Here is a 13,261-nt window from a genome sequence, read left to right on the forward strand (position 1 = left end):
GGAAAATAATCTATATGACCATATTCAGCCTCCAAGCCCCACAGCACTTGCTTTTCAATAAAGTGGTAAGTTTTTAAAATCTGTCTCTGACTGTCTGACTATATGAGGGAAGCTTCTTAGTCACGAGAGCAGAAAAATAACATTGAATTGTCAATACCATAAATAAATCAGTATTTGCTCTCATATATAAATCTGTACATATTAAGCATGAGCATTTGTACATGGCAAAACCATTCCATAGACAGTCATATGAATGAAACACAATCCATGGGCATTTTCATAGGTGCTGAAAAACGAGGTGTAGGCATGTTTGAACTGAGTGCCTGTTGCAGGTTCAAATTTATGCTTGTAGATGCGGTCCTGGTAGCAGCCAGCTGTCCCAGGTGTGGACTTTAGCTCAGGAAGGATGATCAAAACATGCCAAGATCTAAGATGAGAAAGTACTGTACAGCTCACTGTCCAATCGCTGAGGGCCTTTTTTTGATCTTAAAGTTTATTTTGCTGCTGATTTTAACTTTCCTAGCAAAACTACCTGTCACTAAGATATTTCTGCTAAAAACTGTGTATTGCTCACCTTTCTCATCCTCACTGCCTGGAAGAACACTTACCTCTATGAGCATGTAGAAGGAGAGCAGTGTGATCCCAAGGTTATACACAATGAGGTGAGCCCTGAGAGAGAAAGGAGGCCTGTTCTTCATGAACATTTTGCCCAGCCATATGCAGAGTAGATATGCTCCAGTAAGGAAAAATGTGGGAAGGTAAGAGTCCAAAAGGAACCATCCTCTAACTCTGGCATCTAAAAAAAATCACACAGAGCAGGCAATTAAGAAGGCTGTGGTAAAGTATTGCTAAAGTAAGTCAGAATACATCATGCAAAATTCTGCTTAAAAGCATGAGAGGTAATCTGCCATGCTTTGCTCACAAGAGCTATCCATTAACTTCACCTCACCAAAATTGCATGTGAATTCAGAGAATGTGGGTTGAAAACTGCATGGAATTTCCTAATAATTTAAGGTCATTTAAATCACCTCATTTTAATAGTAAAGAGAAAATGGAAAAAACCCCATTCTTATAGGCTTAAAAATTTAATCTAATGTTTTAACTTAGTATTTATTTAAATCCTATCTTAATCTGCTCAATGGACAATTTGCAGATAGTGTTAAATACAAAATATGCATGTAATATTGCCAGGTCATATGTTATTTTAATTCTGTACTTGCCATAGAGGTAGGAAGGTATATAATATTTGCTAGAAAATATTTATACAGGGGAGGACTCTTCCAAAACATTAAATACGAAAAGCAAGTGGCAAACATGTACTTTGATGGTTATCAAAGAACTTTGTCTGGGCAAGGGCTTGCTTTCTCACAGTTTCTGTCCTACTTGCCTGGTCCTAAAATGAAATATTAAGGTCAAATCCTGCTTGCCTTATTCACACAAGTAATCCCATTGGCAGTAATCAGATAGTTCAGTGTATATGAGCAAAGCCTAATCCTAGATGCCAATCTGGAGGCACAACTTTGTTGTCATATGAGCAACTGTATGCCAAGAGCAAAAGGAGTGTGCTTTCTTTTCTTTTTTTTTTCCCCATGATGGAGCAAAATCTAGAGTTAATTTTCCACAGCAACAATATTCAGCCATTTATCTGTGAAAAGAACAAGGGGGCATCATGGCTAGTTTTCAGAAAATTTACTCTAAATCTGTCACGACTTCTGAAGTAAGTGAAGAAAGAAGTCAGTGAGAAGTAAGTGAAGAAAGAAGTCAGTGAGGAGCTATTGTGCAGGTCACACAGAAAGTAGTTCTTTTTGCTTTTAGGAAGATGTTTTTGCTCTTAGAAAATGTTTTAAATTACTTAGTTTATTTTTTACAAAGAACCAAGATTATGTTAAAAATTGTAAAAGAAAGGGTATTCACAGAGCATGAAAAAAATATTTTACTGTTTTTCTGCCTGTGTTGAATTTGGAAAGGACTGGTCAACGGATGACACACAAAGCAAATGTGCCCAAGCATTTAACAATTGATTACAATTTTGCTGTACTGTGTTCTTTCTAACTATTCTTTCCTTAGAAGTATATGCATACAGGTATATGTAAAGTGAAATTTTAAGTGTGTTAGAGTAACCTACTTATGAACCAGGCTATGAACATCAGCTTTCTTTTTCATTACACTCTTCCTCCACTTCTTCCCTTGCATCCATGGCAGTGGCTGTAACATTCATCTGTTGAATTTGGATTCCACGAGGGATGTTAGCTCTTTCACTGGAAAGACTTTCAACCAGGCCCACACTACCATGGAAGTCCAATGTTCTCCTGGTTTTGACTCTCCATTTTGGACTCCCAAAAACGTCTAGGAGTAGAGAGGTGTGGGTAGTCACAACAGCACAACTGCCTATTACAAAGCACAATCCATCCTTATAGGGTAGCCTTGCTTTGCCGTGCATTACCAATCCACAACACCTCTTTTCTGTCTTTGGATCTCAGTGCTTATTAGGATCACCTCAGTGTGATAATAAAACCCTTCCAATACCCTCTTAAAGCTCACAAGCCATGTCTGAAACTGTGGAATGAATGTTTTTTGAGGTGATTCTACTCCCAAGTTGGCTCTTAACAGGACTGAGTCATAGGACAGGTAAAGGTTGTGCATGTAAGTGTTGATGTTTTAGGAGCATAAGGATTTCATTTATTTAATTGGTATCCTAAATGAAGATGTAGAAAGCAGTCATGTCAGCAAGACTGCTATCTAAGGAAAGGTCTCCCATCCAAGGATTGCAACACTTGGTGCATAAAGGTTATGTGCAAAAACGCCAACTGGCATTAGTAGATGACGGAACTGCATGTTTGCTCAAAGAGGAAAAGTACTTGGAAGAGTTCAGAATACAAACTAAACTAAACAGAATTAAATTCTGCCACAGCATGACCTCAGAAAGTTCCATATTGCTCTGAGTGGCCACAAGCATGGGGGCTGATCCATACAAAAGCACAACTAGTGTGCTTGTTCAGGTCACCATGTTAAGTATTTTTAAGTTCTGTACTATTTCAGATTCAAGAGAAATTGTTAAAACATGTAGCCTTCCTGATCATTGTCCACCATGACCTCAATACCTTGAAGTGTAAGACAGTTACTGGAAGAGAGTGGTTTATAAACAGCAGCCAAGGAATGTGACTGTTTTGTTTCCACTTCCACTTATCCCTGAATGACAAGAGGAGGGAGGATTTTATATGTCAGGAAGCGGGAGGAAAGGGAATGTATTTCAAAAGAAGTCATCAGAAGAAGGAGAGATGAAAAGTATTTCTGTTGACTGACAGTTAAATAAATCTCTGTGTTCAAGTACTGTAAAAGTACGCTGTCAATAGCAGAAAGGATTATTTTTACAATATTGAACTTGTACAGCATCTGAGATTGAGACCAAAGCAGTGAATAAAGCCACAGTGGGAAAGCACTGGACTACAGTACGGGAAGGAGCAGGTGCCCACAAGCTCTGATCACTCCGTGAATAGGCTCATTCACAGTCACTGGCCATGATGTGCCAAACCCTTGGGGTGAAATCTTGGCTCCTTTGAAATGAGTGGCAGGCCTCCCAGGTTCTTTAAAGGTATCAGGCTTTTATCAATGAGGTTTAGAAACATTTTGATTCAAGTTTCTGTTTGATTCAAGTTGGCCAGTTGGTGTCTGAGTAGATTCAGACCTTTTTAGGTGCAGAGAGTAGATGGTTTTGCACCAGTGCCTTGCTACAGATCATACTCTATCGAGGAGAAGTGCTTATTACTTTATCATAACTTTAATAAAATATATCTCTTCTTGATTACCTCTGTTTCTTTCACAAGGAACCAGTTAACTAGATTTACCTCCTGCAATTCAATACTCCTTAATTTTCATAATACCAAACAATACTCTGCAGATGAAGGTGACTCTGGAAAAATGATCTCTTACAGAACAATTGAGCTATTTCACTCATTCTCGATCTGCCTTGAGTCTACGAACAATATCAACGAACAAATTAAGAGATGCAACTGGTGGGCATCTATATGGCTTCTACTCCCTGACCCAAAGGACTTCATCTGCTACTTCAAGAGCAAACATTGAGGTAAATCTGCGTGCAAAACCCAGCTGATACCAGTGAATGAAGGTACAAAATATGACTATGTATATAAAATCTATCCTTTTAAGTCACCTTGCTGCTATACGAATTGGATATTGTAGAAGAAAATTGGTGGATAGAAAGAAGGGGAATGGTTTGTGGGTTTAGGTGTTTGGGGAAGCTCCCAAATTCACTAGAATTCATTCACTTCATCTGTGAAGTCATTCAGTTTAAAACTGTTTGCAGTTTATTGTGAATTATTTATGTGAATTATTTATATGAATTATTTATGTGGATCAACACACTGGAGGGAGCTATGTTATTCACAAGATGTATGATGCTGTGTCATTTTACCACCAGTTAAATGAAAGATCAGAGTGAAGAGGCATGGGCATGGACAAACAAATGCTATCTCCAGCACTGTTGTCTGGAGAAGGATGGTGATGTACTTGGCAAGCAATACAAATAATACTTGTTTAATTGAAGGGCTTTCTAAAAGCCCAAAGGGATCTGTGTGCTATTCTGAATTGGATTAACTACAGTTCATTCCTTCAGACAATTTGTCTGGACCAATAAGGAAAGAGGAATGAAAGAGAATATCACGGCCATTTGGGGAAAAAGCAAAAACAAAAACAAAAAACAAAAACCACAAACAAACAAATAAACAAAACCAAAAAAACCAACCAAACAAAAAAACCTCACAAAACAAAACAAAACAAAAAACCACCACCAACAAGAAAAAAAGTAGTACTTTTATTCTTCTGATCACATTTCTTTGTTAATATTAAAATGTACTATTGTAGAAGCCATTAATTAAATCTGTTCTGTTTTAACCACTTCTGCTGCTGTTCCCAAGCTCTTCAGTGTTTCTTCACTGGAAATCTTTCTTTTAAATTTCATATCTACTGCAGAGAGGATGAAAAAGATTTTGTAGCCATCCAGCTAGCTATGAAAAATGAGAATTTCTTGGTTTTACGAACACAATATCTTTCCCTTTTCCTTCTAATTAAGCAAGAATTATTTCTGGGACATGGAGGACATTACTTCAACAAATCAGGAATCCATAACAATATGTCCATCCACATGAGTAGCTGTTCCAGATTTAACCATGGGAAAAAGTTTGCAAGCCAATTCCTGAAGTAGAATGTTTAAATCCAGCCCTATCAACAGCAAGGTGGCCTTGCAGGGACCTTCTCTGAAGACTGTGTTGTCTAAGCTCCTGCCTCACCCCTTCCCTTTATTTGCTCGGCTCTCTTAGCCCTGACTTTGATGCTCCATCCTCATCTGCAGTCCTATTTCAGGTTTGGGTGTTTCTTGCCATTACTTGTTTCAGTCCTAACAAAGCATGAGGAACCTCCGAGCTACAGTTATTTAGGTTATTCTTGTCCAAACTATGCCAGAAAGCAATAAGGGGAAGTTGACAAATGCGTCTGTTCTTCTATCCAGTCTACTGGTTTATTGAAATTTTGGATGTGATCCTGAAGGCAATTTAATAAGTAGCTGGACCGAACAAACTGGATTATGAATAAGAATCAGTCCCAAAACAGATTTCCCACTTTCCAAAAGATCCAGTCTTTCAGGTTTTTATTCCACATTAGGATGTAAAATTGAATTCCTTTGATATTCTCAGAAACAAAGGAATCCCAAATCTAGTGACTTTTCTTTAAGCTTAAAAAAATTTTTAAAAATTGTGTGTCATTTCTTCTTCAGCTTCAGTATAATCTATGATTGGTTTTAAATTATATTACAGATAATATTATGTCAAATACTCAAAATAAAAATCTATTTGCTTTTTATAATTGTAGTGCATTGATAGATTTCCTACCACAATGGTGTGTTCCTGCAAACACTGTGGTTCTGCCTGGTTTACATTTTCAATGATAGATTTATTAGAATTTTTTGGAGTGGTAATCTGTAAAGGTGTTATTTTCTAAATGGGAAATGGAAGTGGAACAGCTTACCTCGAGGTCCAAACATATAGTCCACAAACGCATTTACTTCCCGGTCAAAAGCTTTCAGGGTCTCCTAAAAAATATGGAAAAGGATATGTGACGAAGACATTATCTCACAGCTCACATAGAGAATACATTTAAGAAAAAATCTCCAATAAACTAGTAAAAAATGTGTCATGCACAAGTATTTCCAAATTACTCAACATCATGTATACTGAAAAACATAACAAACCTTCTTAAAAATTAATTTAGGGCAGATTGTGGTCTAGATAACAGTAGAAGCCTTGTTACTGGAAACTGCCCAAACCAGAACTCTTTAAGAAGAGAAATTAAGGTTTTGCAAATGAAAAACAGCAAGTATCACAGTAAAGCCATCTGTGGTGGATGTAGTTTTCACTCTAATAAAGATGCTTCTGTGTTTTGTTATGTTTCCTCAACTGAATTGTTTTGTTTTGCAGAGAGGAGCTGGCCATTCCCTTGGTATGCTTCACAAAACTGCCTGGTTGCAACCAGCCTAGTGACAGCACATCAACTGAATATCTCGATGCTTTATGCTTAAAGAAGGAAATTTTTGAGGTGAGCCAACTGAGATTTATCTAAATCAGTCCCCAAGTTCCTAAAAAAAAGTCTACAGAAGAACCTAGAGCTCCAGCAATGAAGTTCAGCCCATGTAGGGTGGCAGGAAGGGCAGGGTTACATTACAGAGATATTGTGTTTTGAGGTCTAAGTCAATGAAGCTGCTAAGCTGACAGTTTTAGCAAATTTGTGTCTCTTTGTGACTGAGTTGGGAGCTAAGCCATGACCAACACAGTCCTTCCCTCAGTTGGATTTGTGACCTCTGCAAAACATTTCTTTCCAGACTCCAGTGCTGAGCAGTGGCTTCCTGCATGCTGTTGCCTGAACAACTCTTTGCCACAACCTGAGGTCAGCCAGGTTCTTCCTCTCTTCCTCCCAACAGTGCCCTACTGTGCTCGATGAATTAATTTCAGCACTGAGCAAATGCAGCCAAGATGAGGAGAGAGGCACAAAGTGAGCATTTCTGCAGGGCAAGGGGCTGTGGGTGCTTTTGAATGCCAGGTATCTCCACAACAACCTGGACTGCAGACACCATTAGCAGATTTGCCCATGAAGAACCATATTTGCACCCTGGAAGGTCCATCCCTGGTCTCTGCATTCCTTTGCTGGGACTGGGTTGTGGTCTGAACAAAGATAAGTTCCTGGCACTTCCAAGCCCCTTGCTTTTGTTTCTTCCACTCTTACATTTTGATCCTCGGATTGTTCAAAGTGGACAGATTTTATGTGAATATGTGGCAGCAAAAGGTTTTGCAGCATCCTAGGCTGTAAATGTCTATCTCTGCAAGATGCTGCTCAATTTATCTTATCTTAAAGTAAAAGATAAGATAACCAGCAAAACCCCCAAAACTATAAGTATATATTATTTTTTAGAGCAAAAAATAAAGGACTTGCTCAAAAGGAGGAGCATGAAACCAATGACTCATGATACAAAAAGATTTCTCATACTTTGCAGCACCGAGGACTCTAATCCAGCCTTTAGGAAAGTGTCCTGGCTACTGCCCTAAAGAAAGGCATTTTCTGAATTTCAAACGATTTCCTTAGCAGCCTAAAGATGGCTTCTGTTACAGGAGGTGACTCAATTTCCAGGTTCCAGACTTGTGCAAACAGTCTGCTGCCATTTTTACGTCCTTGAGCTATGCAGTTGCTCTGCTGTTATTTCATGATGAAGACACTGCTGTTTGGGAAATGCTGTTTGCCTGTGATGTGCCCACCTGCTTCAGCTATTTGAAACAGAGCTACTCCTGTGCTTGATGGTTTTGTGGTTAGACTTAACAGACTGCTTTGTTAAAAATACTGTAATGGATTCAAGTGAGTTGTAGGAATGAGTATACAAAGCTACCTGCTTTCATGCTTACAGTATATAAACAAATCTTACATGTCAAGAACAAAGTAAAAAAATGTATATTCCTTTCATATTAAAATATTGTAGAGAAAACTACTCTCAGTTGCATTGAAATTGAAATTAGTGCATCTAGCACTTAGATGGAGGAATTCAAGTATTAAAAAAGAAAGAGCAGAAGGAAGATGTTAAAGAAAAAAAAAAAGGAATCATAGAATTTTTTCAGTTGGAAAGGACCTTCTAGGTCATTGAGTACAACCATTAACCCAGCACTGCCAAGTTCACTACTAGACCATGTCCCTACATACATTTACATGTCTTTTAAATACCGCCAGGGATAGTGGCAAAACCACTTACCTGGGTAGCCTGTGCTTGACAACCCTTCCAGTGAAGAAATTTTTCCTAATACTCAATCTAAATCTCCTCTGACACAACGTGAGGCCATTTCCTCTTGTCCTGTTGCTTGTTACCTAGGAGAAGAGACTGACCCCCCCCCTTGCTACAACCTCCTTTCAGGTAGCTGTAAAGAACAAAGTCTCCCTTGAGTTTCCTTTTCTCCAGGCTAAACAACCCCAGCTCCTTCTGCTGTTCCTCATCAGACTTATGCTCCAGACACTTCCCCAGCTTTGTTGCCGTTCTCTGGGCACACTCCGGCATCTCAATGTCGTTCTTGTAGTGAGGGACCCAAAACTGAACACAGGATTTGAGGTGTGGCCTCACCAGTGCCAAGTACAGGAGGACAATCACTGACCTAGTTCTGCTGGCCAGACTATTGGTGATACAAGCCATGATGCCTTTGGCCTTCTTGGCCACCTGGGCTCACGGCTGGCTCTCGTTCAGTCAACTGTCGACCGGTCTAGGTCCTTTTCCGCTGGGCAGCTTTCCAGTCACTCTGCCCCAAGCCTGCAAACTGCATGGGCCTTGTTGAACCTCATACCATCGGCCTCAGCCCATCGATTCAGGCCTCCCAGATCCCCCTGCAGAGCCCTCCTGCCCACAAGCAGATCAACACTCCCACCCAACTTGATGTCATCTGCAAAATACAGCAAGACTCCTTTTTGCATTGGTTACTGTTTTAACTGATCGAATTTGTGACAGTTGACCTCTTACACCTGGCTAGGATGAGCAGACAGCGTGCTGAGTAGATGAGCACTTCTGAAGTGAAATCTACCTCCTCATACGTGTGCTTAAATGACACAGTGGGGACTTGCACCAGCTGACAGCCCTGTTCCCATCTCCTTAAATTAGCACTACAATTCAGTGCCTGGTTTCCTTTCTTTCATAATTGGAGATTACAAATTTTTCTAGGAGGTACCACAGAAAAACAAATAAACTTCTTAAGAATGTCCCAACCTTAGCCTCTCTTTCAATTTTTTTACAGCTTATCTTAGTTTAAGGGAAGAAAAATAGAGATTTACAAGATAGTGATTTGCAAGATTGTTAAAGAAAATACATTTGTTTATATACCTACTACTAGTGTTAACAGTTTGGAAAAGTTCTTACTTTAAAAAGGGTAGGTAATTTTGTATAAGCAGTCTTGTCACCTTCTTGTCAACATTGCTACAAGAGTCTATACTGTATTTCTGGAGTTTAGAATATGTCCTTAATAGCCCCTGTGGGCAGATCAGATGTAAATGTGTTGCTCAACATGATCTGTCATATTGCTAAAGAAAAGCAAATAAAACCAGTCTGAACAAATTTACATGCTCAGACAACTCACTTCTCTCTGGCAAATCACTGTAATAGCCTTTATCAATGAAGGTATTTGGTTTACAAGGCTAAAGATTACCATGTCTCTTATGTTGTTTCTTCTTTCGTACAGGACATTGCCCTGGGCATTAGTAATGCTAGCATTTTGGCAGGATTTTGGATAGATTTGTGGAAGATCTATTTACCCAAAATTATAAGAAAGACATTAGGTTGTCTGAGCAAATCAAATAACCCAAATGGAAAGATGGGGAGGGAGCATAATGCCAATGATGATAAAGCGACAGAGTTTCAGTATTTTTGCACAGAAATGTAAATAGGTGAATAAGTAGCACAGTGCGTGTAAGTGAATTAATATTTTATGCTACTGCACTTGAAACATAATTTCAAAGTCATCAGGTATGTAAAAAATATATCAGTTCTTGTTCTATGTTTATATATCTTTGTTAGTGTTGGTCTTCATTGAGAGACCAATGTCTACTGGTTTTCTAGTCGTTTTAGTAAAAGTAGTATGACATGTAAAAATTAGGTAGCAGCTATCTAAACAGTGCAAATATCAAAACACCTTTGATTTGTCCTTTGATTTCTCAAAATACCAATATTCTGTCATTAGGTATTGTCTACTGCCCACTGAAAGACTGCTTCAAGTGATTTAAGTTTCTCTTTATATAGCTCTAAAAACCAGGCTATCTGGATCCAATGGAAACACAAAAAAGCTTTCTGAAATAAACTTCCTACAGATGCGTAAACTGCATTCAATCTCATTTATGCTGTCTGGAAACCATTTGTATTACTGTTTTTTATTTTTTCATTCAAAAGCCTTACATGTCATTCAGTGTCTCAAAAATCCAAGATAATGGGTTACTTGTTCTTATACAGCTACACAGAAATCACAATACTCTGTACAAAATGAGATCTCATTTTAGGCTTCAAAGAAAAAATAGAAGTGGGTGCCAGGCTCCGCTCTCCAATACAGCTTCTGGAAGCAACTGTAATATTTTAAACAACCCTGATAGAAAATATATACAATATATACAATTTTTATTATTTCAATGGCATTTTTTCCTTAATTTCCTGAAGAGTTCTGCTCTGTAAATAGTCAGTGACTGAGAAGTACTCGAATTATTCTGAATTTACCAGCACTTTTAAAGAAACTGATTTTAGATGCCTGCCTGCACATATTTAAATATACAAATATTAAAGAAGTTTTCAGAAACTGTAGCGTTGGCTCCAGAATGGCTGAAATAGTGGATGAAATGAAGCAGAGGGAACTCAAAGTAAAACCTAGAACTGCTTATAAAAGAAATTGTTTATCTTTTTATTGCTTGGAGCATTTAAAATTACTCTGGAACAAAGATGTACAACAGGGGACAATTCTCCACCACAGATTGCTTCAGACAACCCTTAAGGTTTTTGTCATCTTTATTGCTCTTGATTTTTGTGTTATATCTGTAGGGCAAATATGTGTAAAAATATCTCTAAAGAAAGCACCTGTTTATGAATTATTATACACAAACTGCAGCAAGAAAGTTCTCCTAGTGGACTGAGTCTGGAGATGTGCCTGTATAATACGTGAAAAATGTTTCGTAATGCTCCTATTTTGCAGAAAGTGGTCAAGAATAGCTAAGAAAAAGAACTACAGGTGACTCCATCTAAATATATAGTCATTCTTTTAGAATTTCAAGAAAAGAGACATATGTATCTTTGTTTTGGAAATGAAAATTGTGTAATACCTTTTAATGTAACACAAAAATCTCTGAAAATATGGTACGGTGGAAGAAAAAAAAAACAAACAAAAGAAGGCTGTTCCAGCTTTAGCACAGAAAAGAAAAAATGAATGGTCTTTGCATGCTTCTTTTCTCTTCCTATTTCTTCTAAAGGCTTTCACAATAAACTGTAAGCATTCCAGGAAAGAAAGATGTTCTTACTGTGGTCAGTAAATTATGTTAAAGATTTCAAAAGTAGCTTTGAAGATAACACAGAATAGAACTATTTATATTTTAGAAATATATAGTATTTCTAAAAGATTTCAGTGAGACCCATGTCTGATCTGAAAACAATTTATTTTATTTTCAATGTTTTTCACCCAGATCATATTTTATTCCTATTAATTTTTCATACCATGCAATATATGATTCATTCCATGGCTAAAGCTTGCATACATATATGCAAATGTCTGGATATTTTCCAATAGATATTATCAAATGCAGCATTTTTTGTGACAAAAAGGACAATATCTTTGCAGCTGACAGTTATTTTTGCATGTGTTTGGAAAAGACTGACTGCAGGTTGGCATCCTATGTGAGGCTGGTAGCTTCCAGGTCTGACAGAGCAAATTGGTGGGGGAACTGAACCATCAAATAGGCTGGTTTTCTCTAGAGGGAATTGAGAACAGCTGTTTGAACAAGGACTACAGCCAGAAGTGCTGAACACCTTCTCTTGCACTGATTTAGTCGCTGAAGACAGAGCTGAGTTGATGAAGGTGTTACTGAGAGTGAAAAGATAAGGGAAAGGAAAGGGAGCCTTGCAGGTTTTCCCTCAGTAGCTGCTCAGGTTACACGACCTGCAAGAAAATGCAATTTTCAGTGGATTCCACAACAAGAAGACTGGCTAGCAATTTCTGATATGAAAAATGAATGGAAGGATGTGAAGTTTTGTAAGCATGGAAAGACACAGCTAAATGTAGCCAGAGATTTTATCTTCAACAGTTATGGCATTTGGGCTGTCTAGGTGGCTTGATTTAAGGTTCTATTACCTTATTGCTGTTCAGAGAAATTTTACCACAGGGTTTAGCAGTGCCTGCTGAGAAGCAGGAGGCTGGCAGCAGTATTTGCACCAAACCCAAAGCAGAACATTTGACTGATTTGATTGCCTAAGTTACCAGCAGCATGCTAAAAGACCCTACTTACATGGGCAAACTGAATTTCTTTAATTTCGTCTTCATTTTTAGTTCTGTGTTCTCTATACTCGAACGGATTTTGCAAGGAAGAGTTAAATCTTCCAAGAGGTCTGGGGCATAGTGTTGTGCATGATGCTGAGGTGTCTTGATGAGCTGTGTGGTCCCAAGTGAGATGTGTAAGCTCACTATTCAAGGCACAAGACCTGGCTACCTGACTTCCTGCTGCTCCATGCAGACATGCACTTGGAGAGGGCACGGGAGCTCCCTTTCTGGAGGGTGGTAACTAAGCAGCTGTGGCTGCCTGCCTCTGCTTGCGACGTGCAGCCAGAAAGTGTTTCCGAAGCTGGGTACCTACACAAGTATTTCCCCTTGCGAACACAGACAAGATAAGAAAGTGGTACCAGGATACAAGCAGCAGCCAGCATGCTAGGTGTGCCTGGGACACCAGCATTCACACCTACTCTCTGTTTAATCTGTCAGTGGACTTTCAGCTTGTATTCTGAATCTGCCCTGAGCCTTAGACTAGCAGTTAACTTCAGAATTTATTTCTTCAACTACAGCTCTTGTCTCCTTAAGAAATACTTTAGTACATGTCTGAGCAGGGACTAGAATCCAGATGTTGAGATGAATGACTTTGGTTCCAATTTTTCCCTTTTCTTTGATACTGGTGATGTCTGACTACTCTCAAAAATTTAGAGGGATGTGTCAAC

The 13,261-nt window shown here is 38.6% G+C and overlaps 1 protein-coding gene across 1 annotated transcript in view; it reads right to left on the bottom strand.

Moving 5' to 3' along the window:
- The window catches only part of ELOVL2 (ELOVL fatty acid elongase 2), a 48,281-nt gene that overhangs the window by 18,169 nt on the left and 16,851 nt on the right, over nucleotides 1–13,261 (bottom strand). Inside the window, exons 2-3 of the mRNA XM_027745074.2 lie at nucleotides 6,040–6,103; nucleotides 609–796 (exon numbers count right to left, since the gene is read on the bottom strand). Coding sequence (XP_027600875.1) covers nucleotides 609–796; nucleotides 6,040–6,103 — 252 coding nt within the window. The remainder of the gene's footprint in view (nucleotides 1–608; nucleotides 797–6,039; nucleotides 6,104–13,261) is intronic.

Source organism: Pipra filicauda, unplaced genomic scaffold, assembly GCF_003945595.2.
Source record: "Pipra filicauda isolate LSUMZ 115617 unplaced genomic scaffold, ASM394559v2 scaffold101_size5749837_pilon, whole genome shotgun sequence".
NCBI lineage: Eukaryota > Metazoa > Chordata > Aves > Passeriformes > Pipridae > Pipra > Pipra filicauda.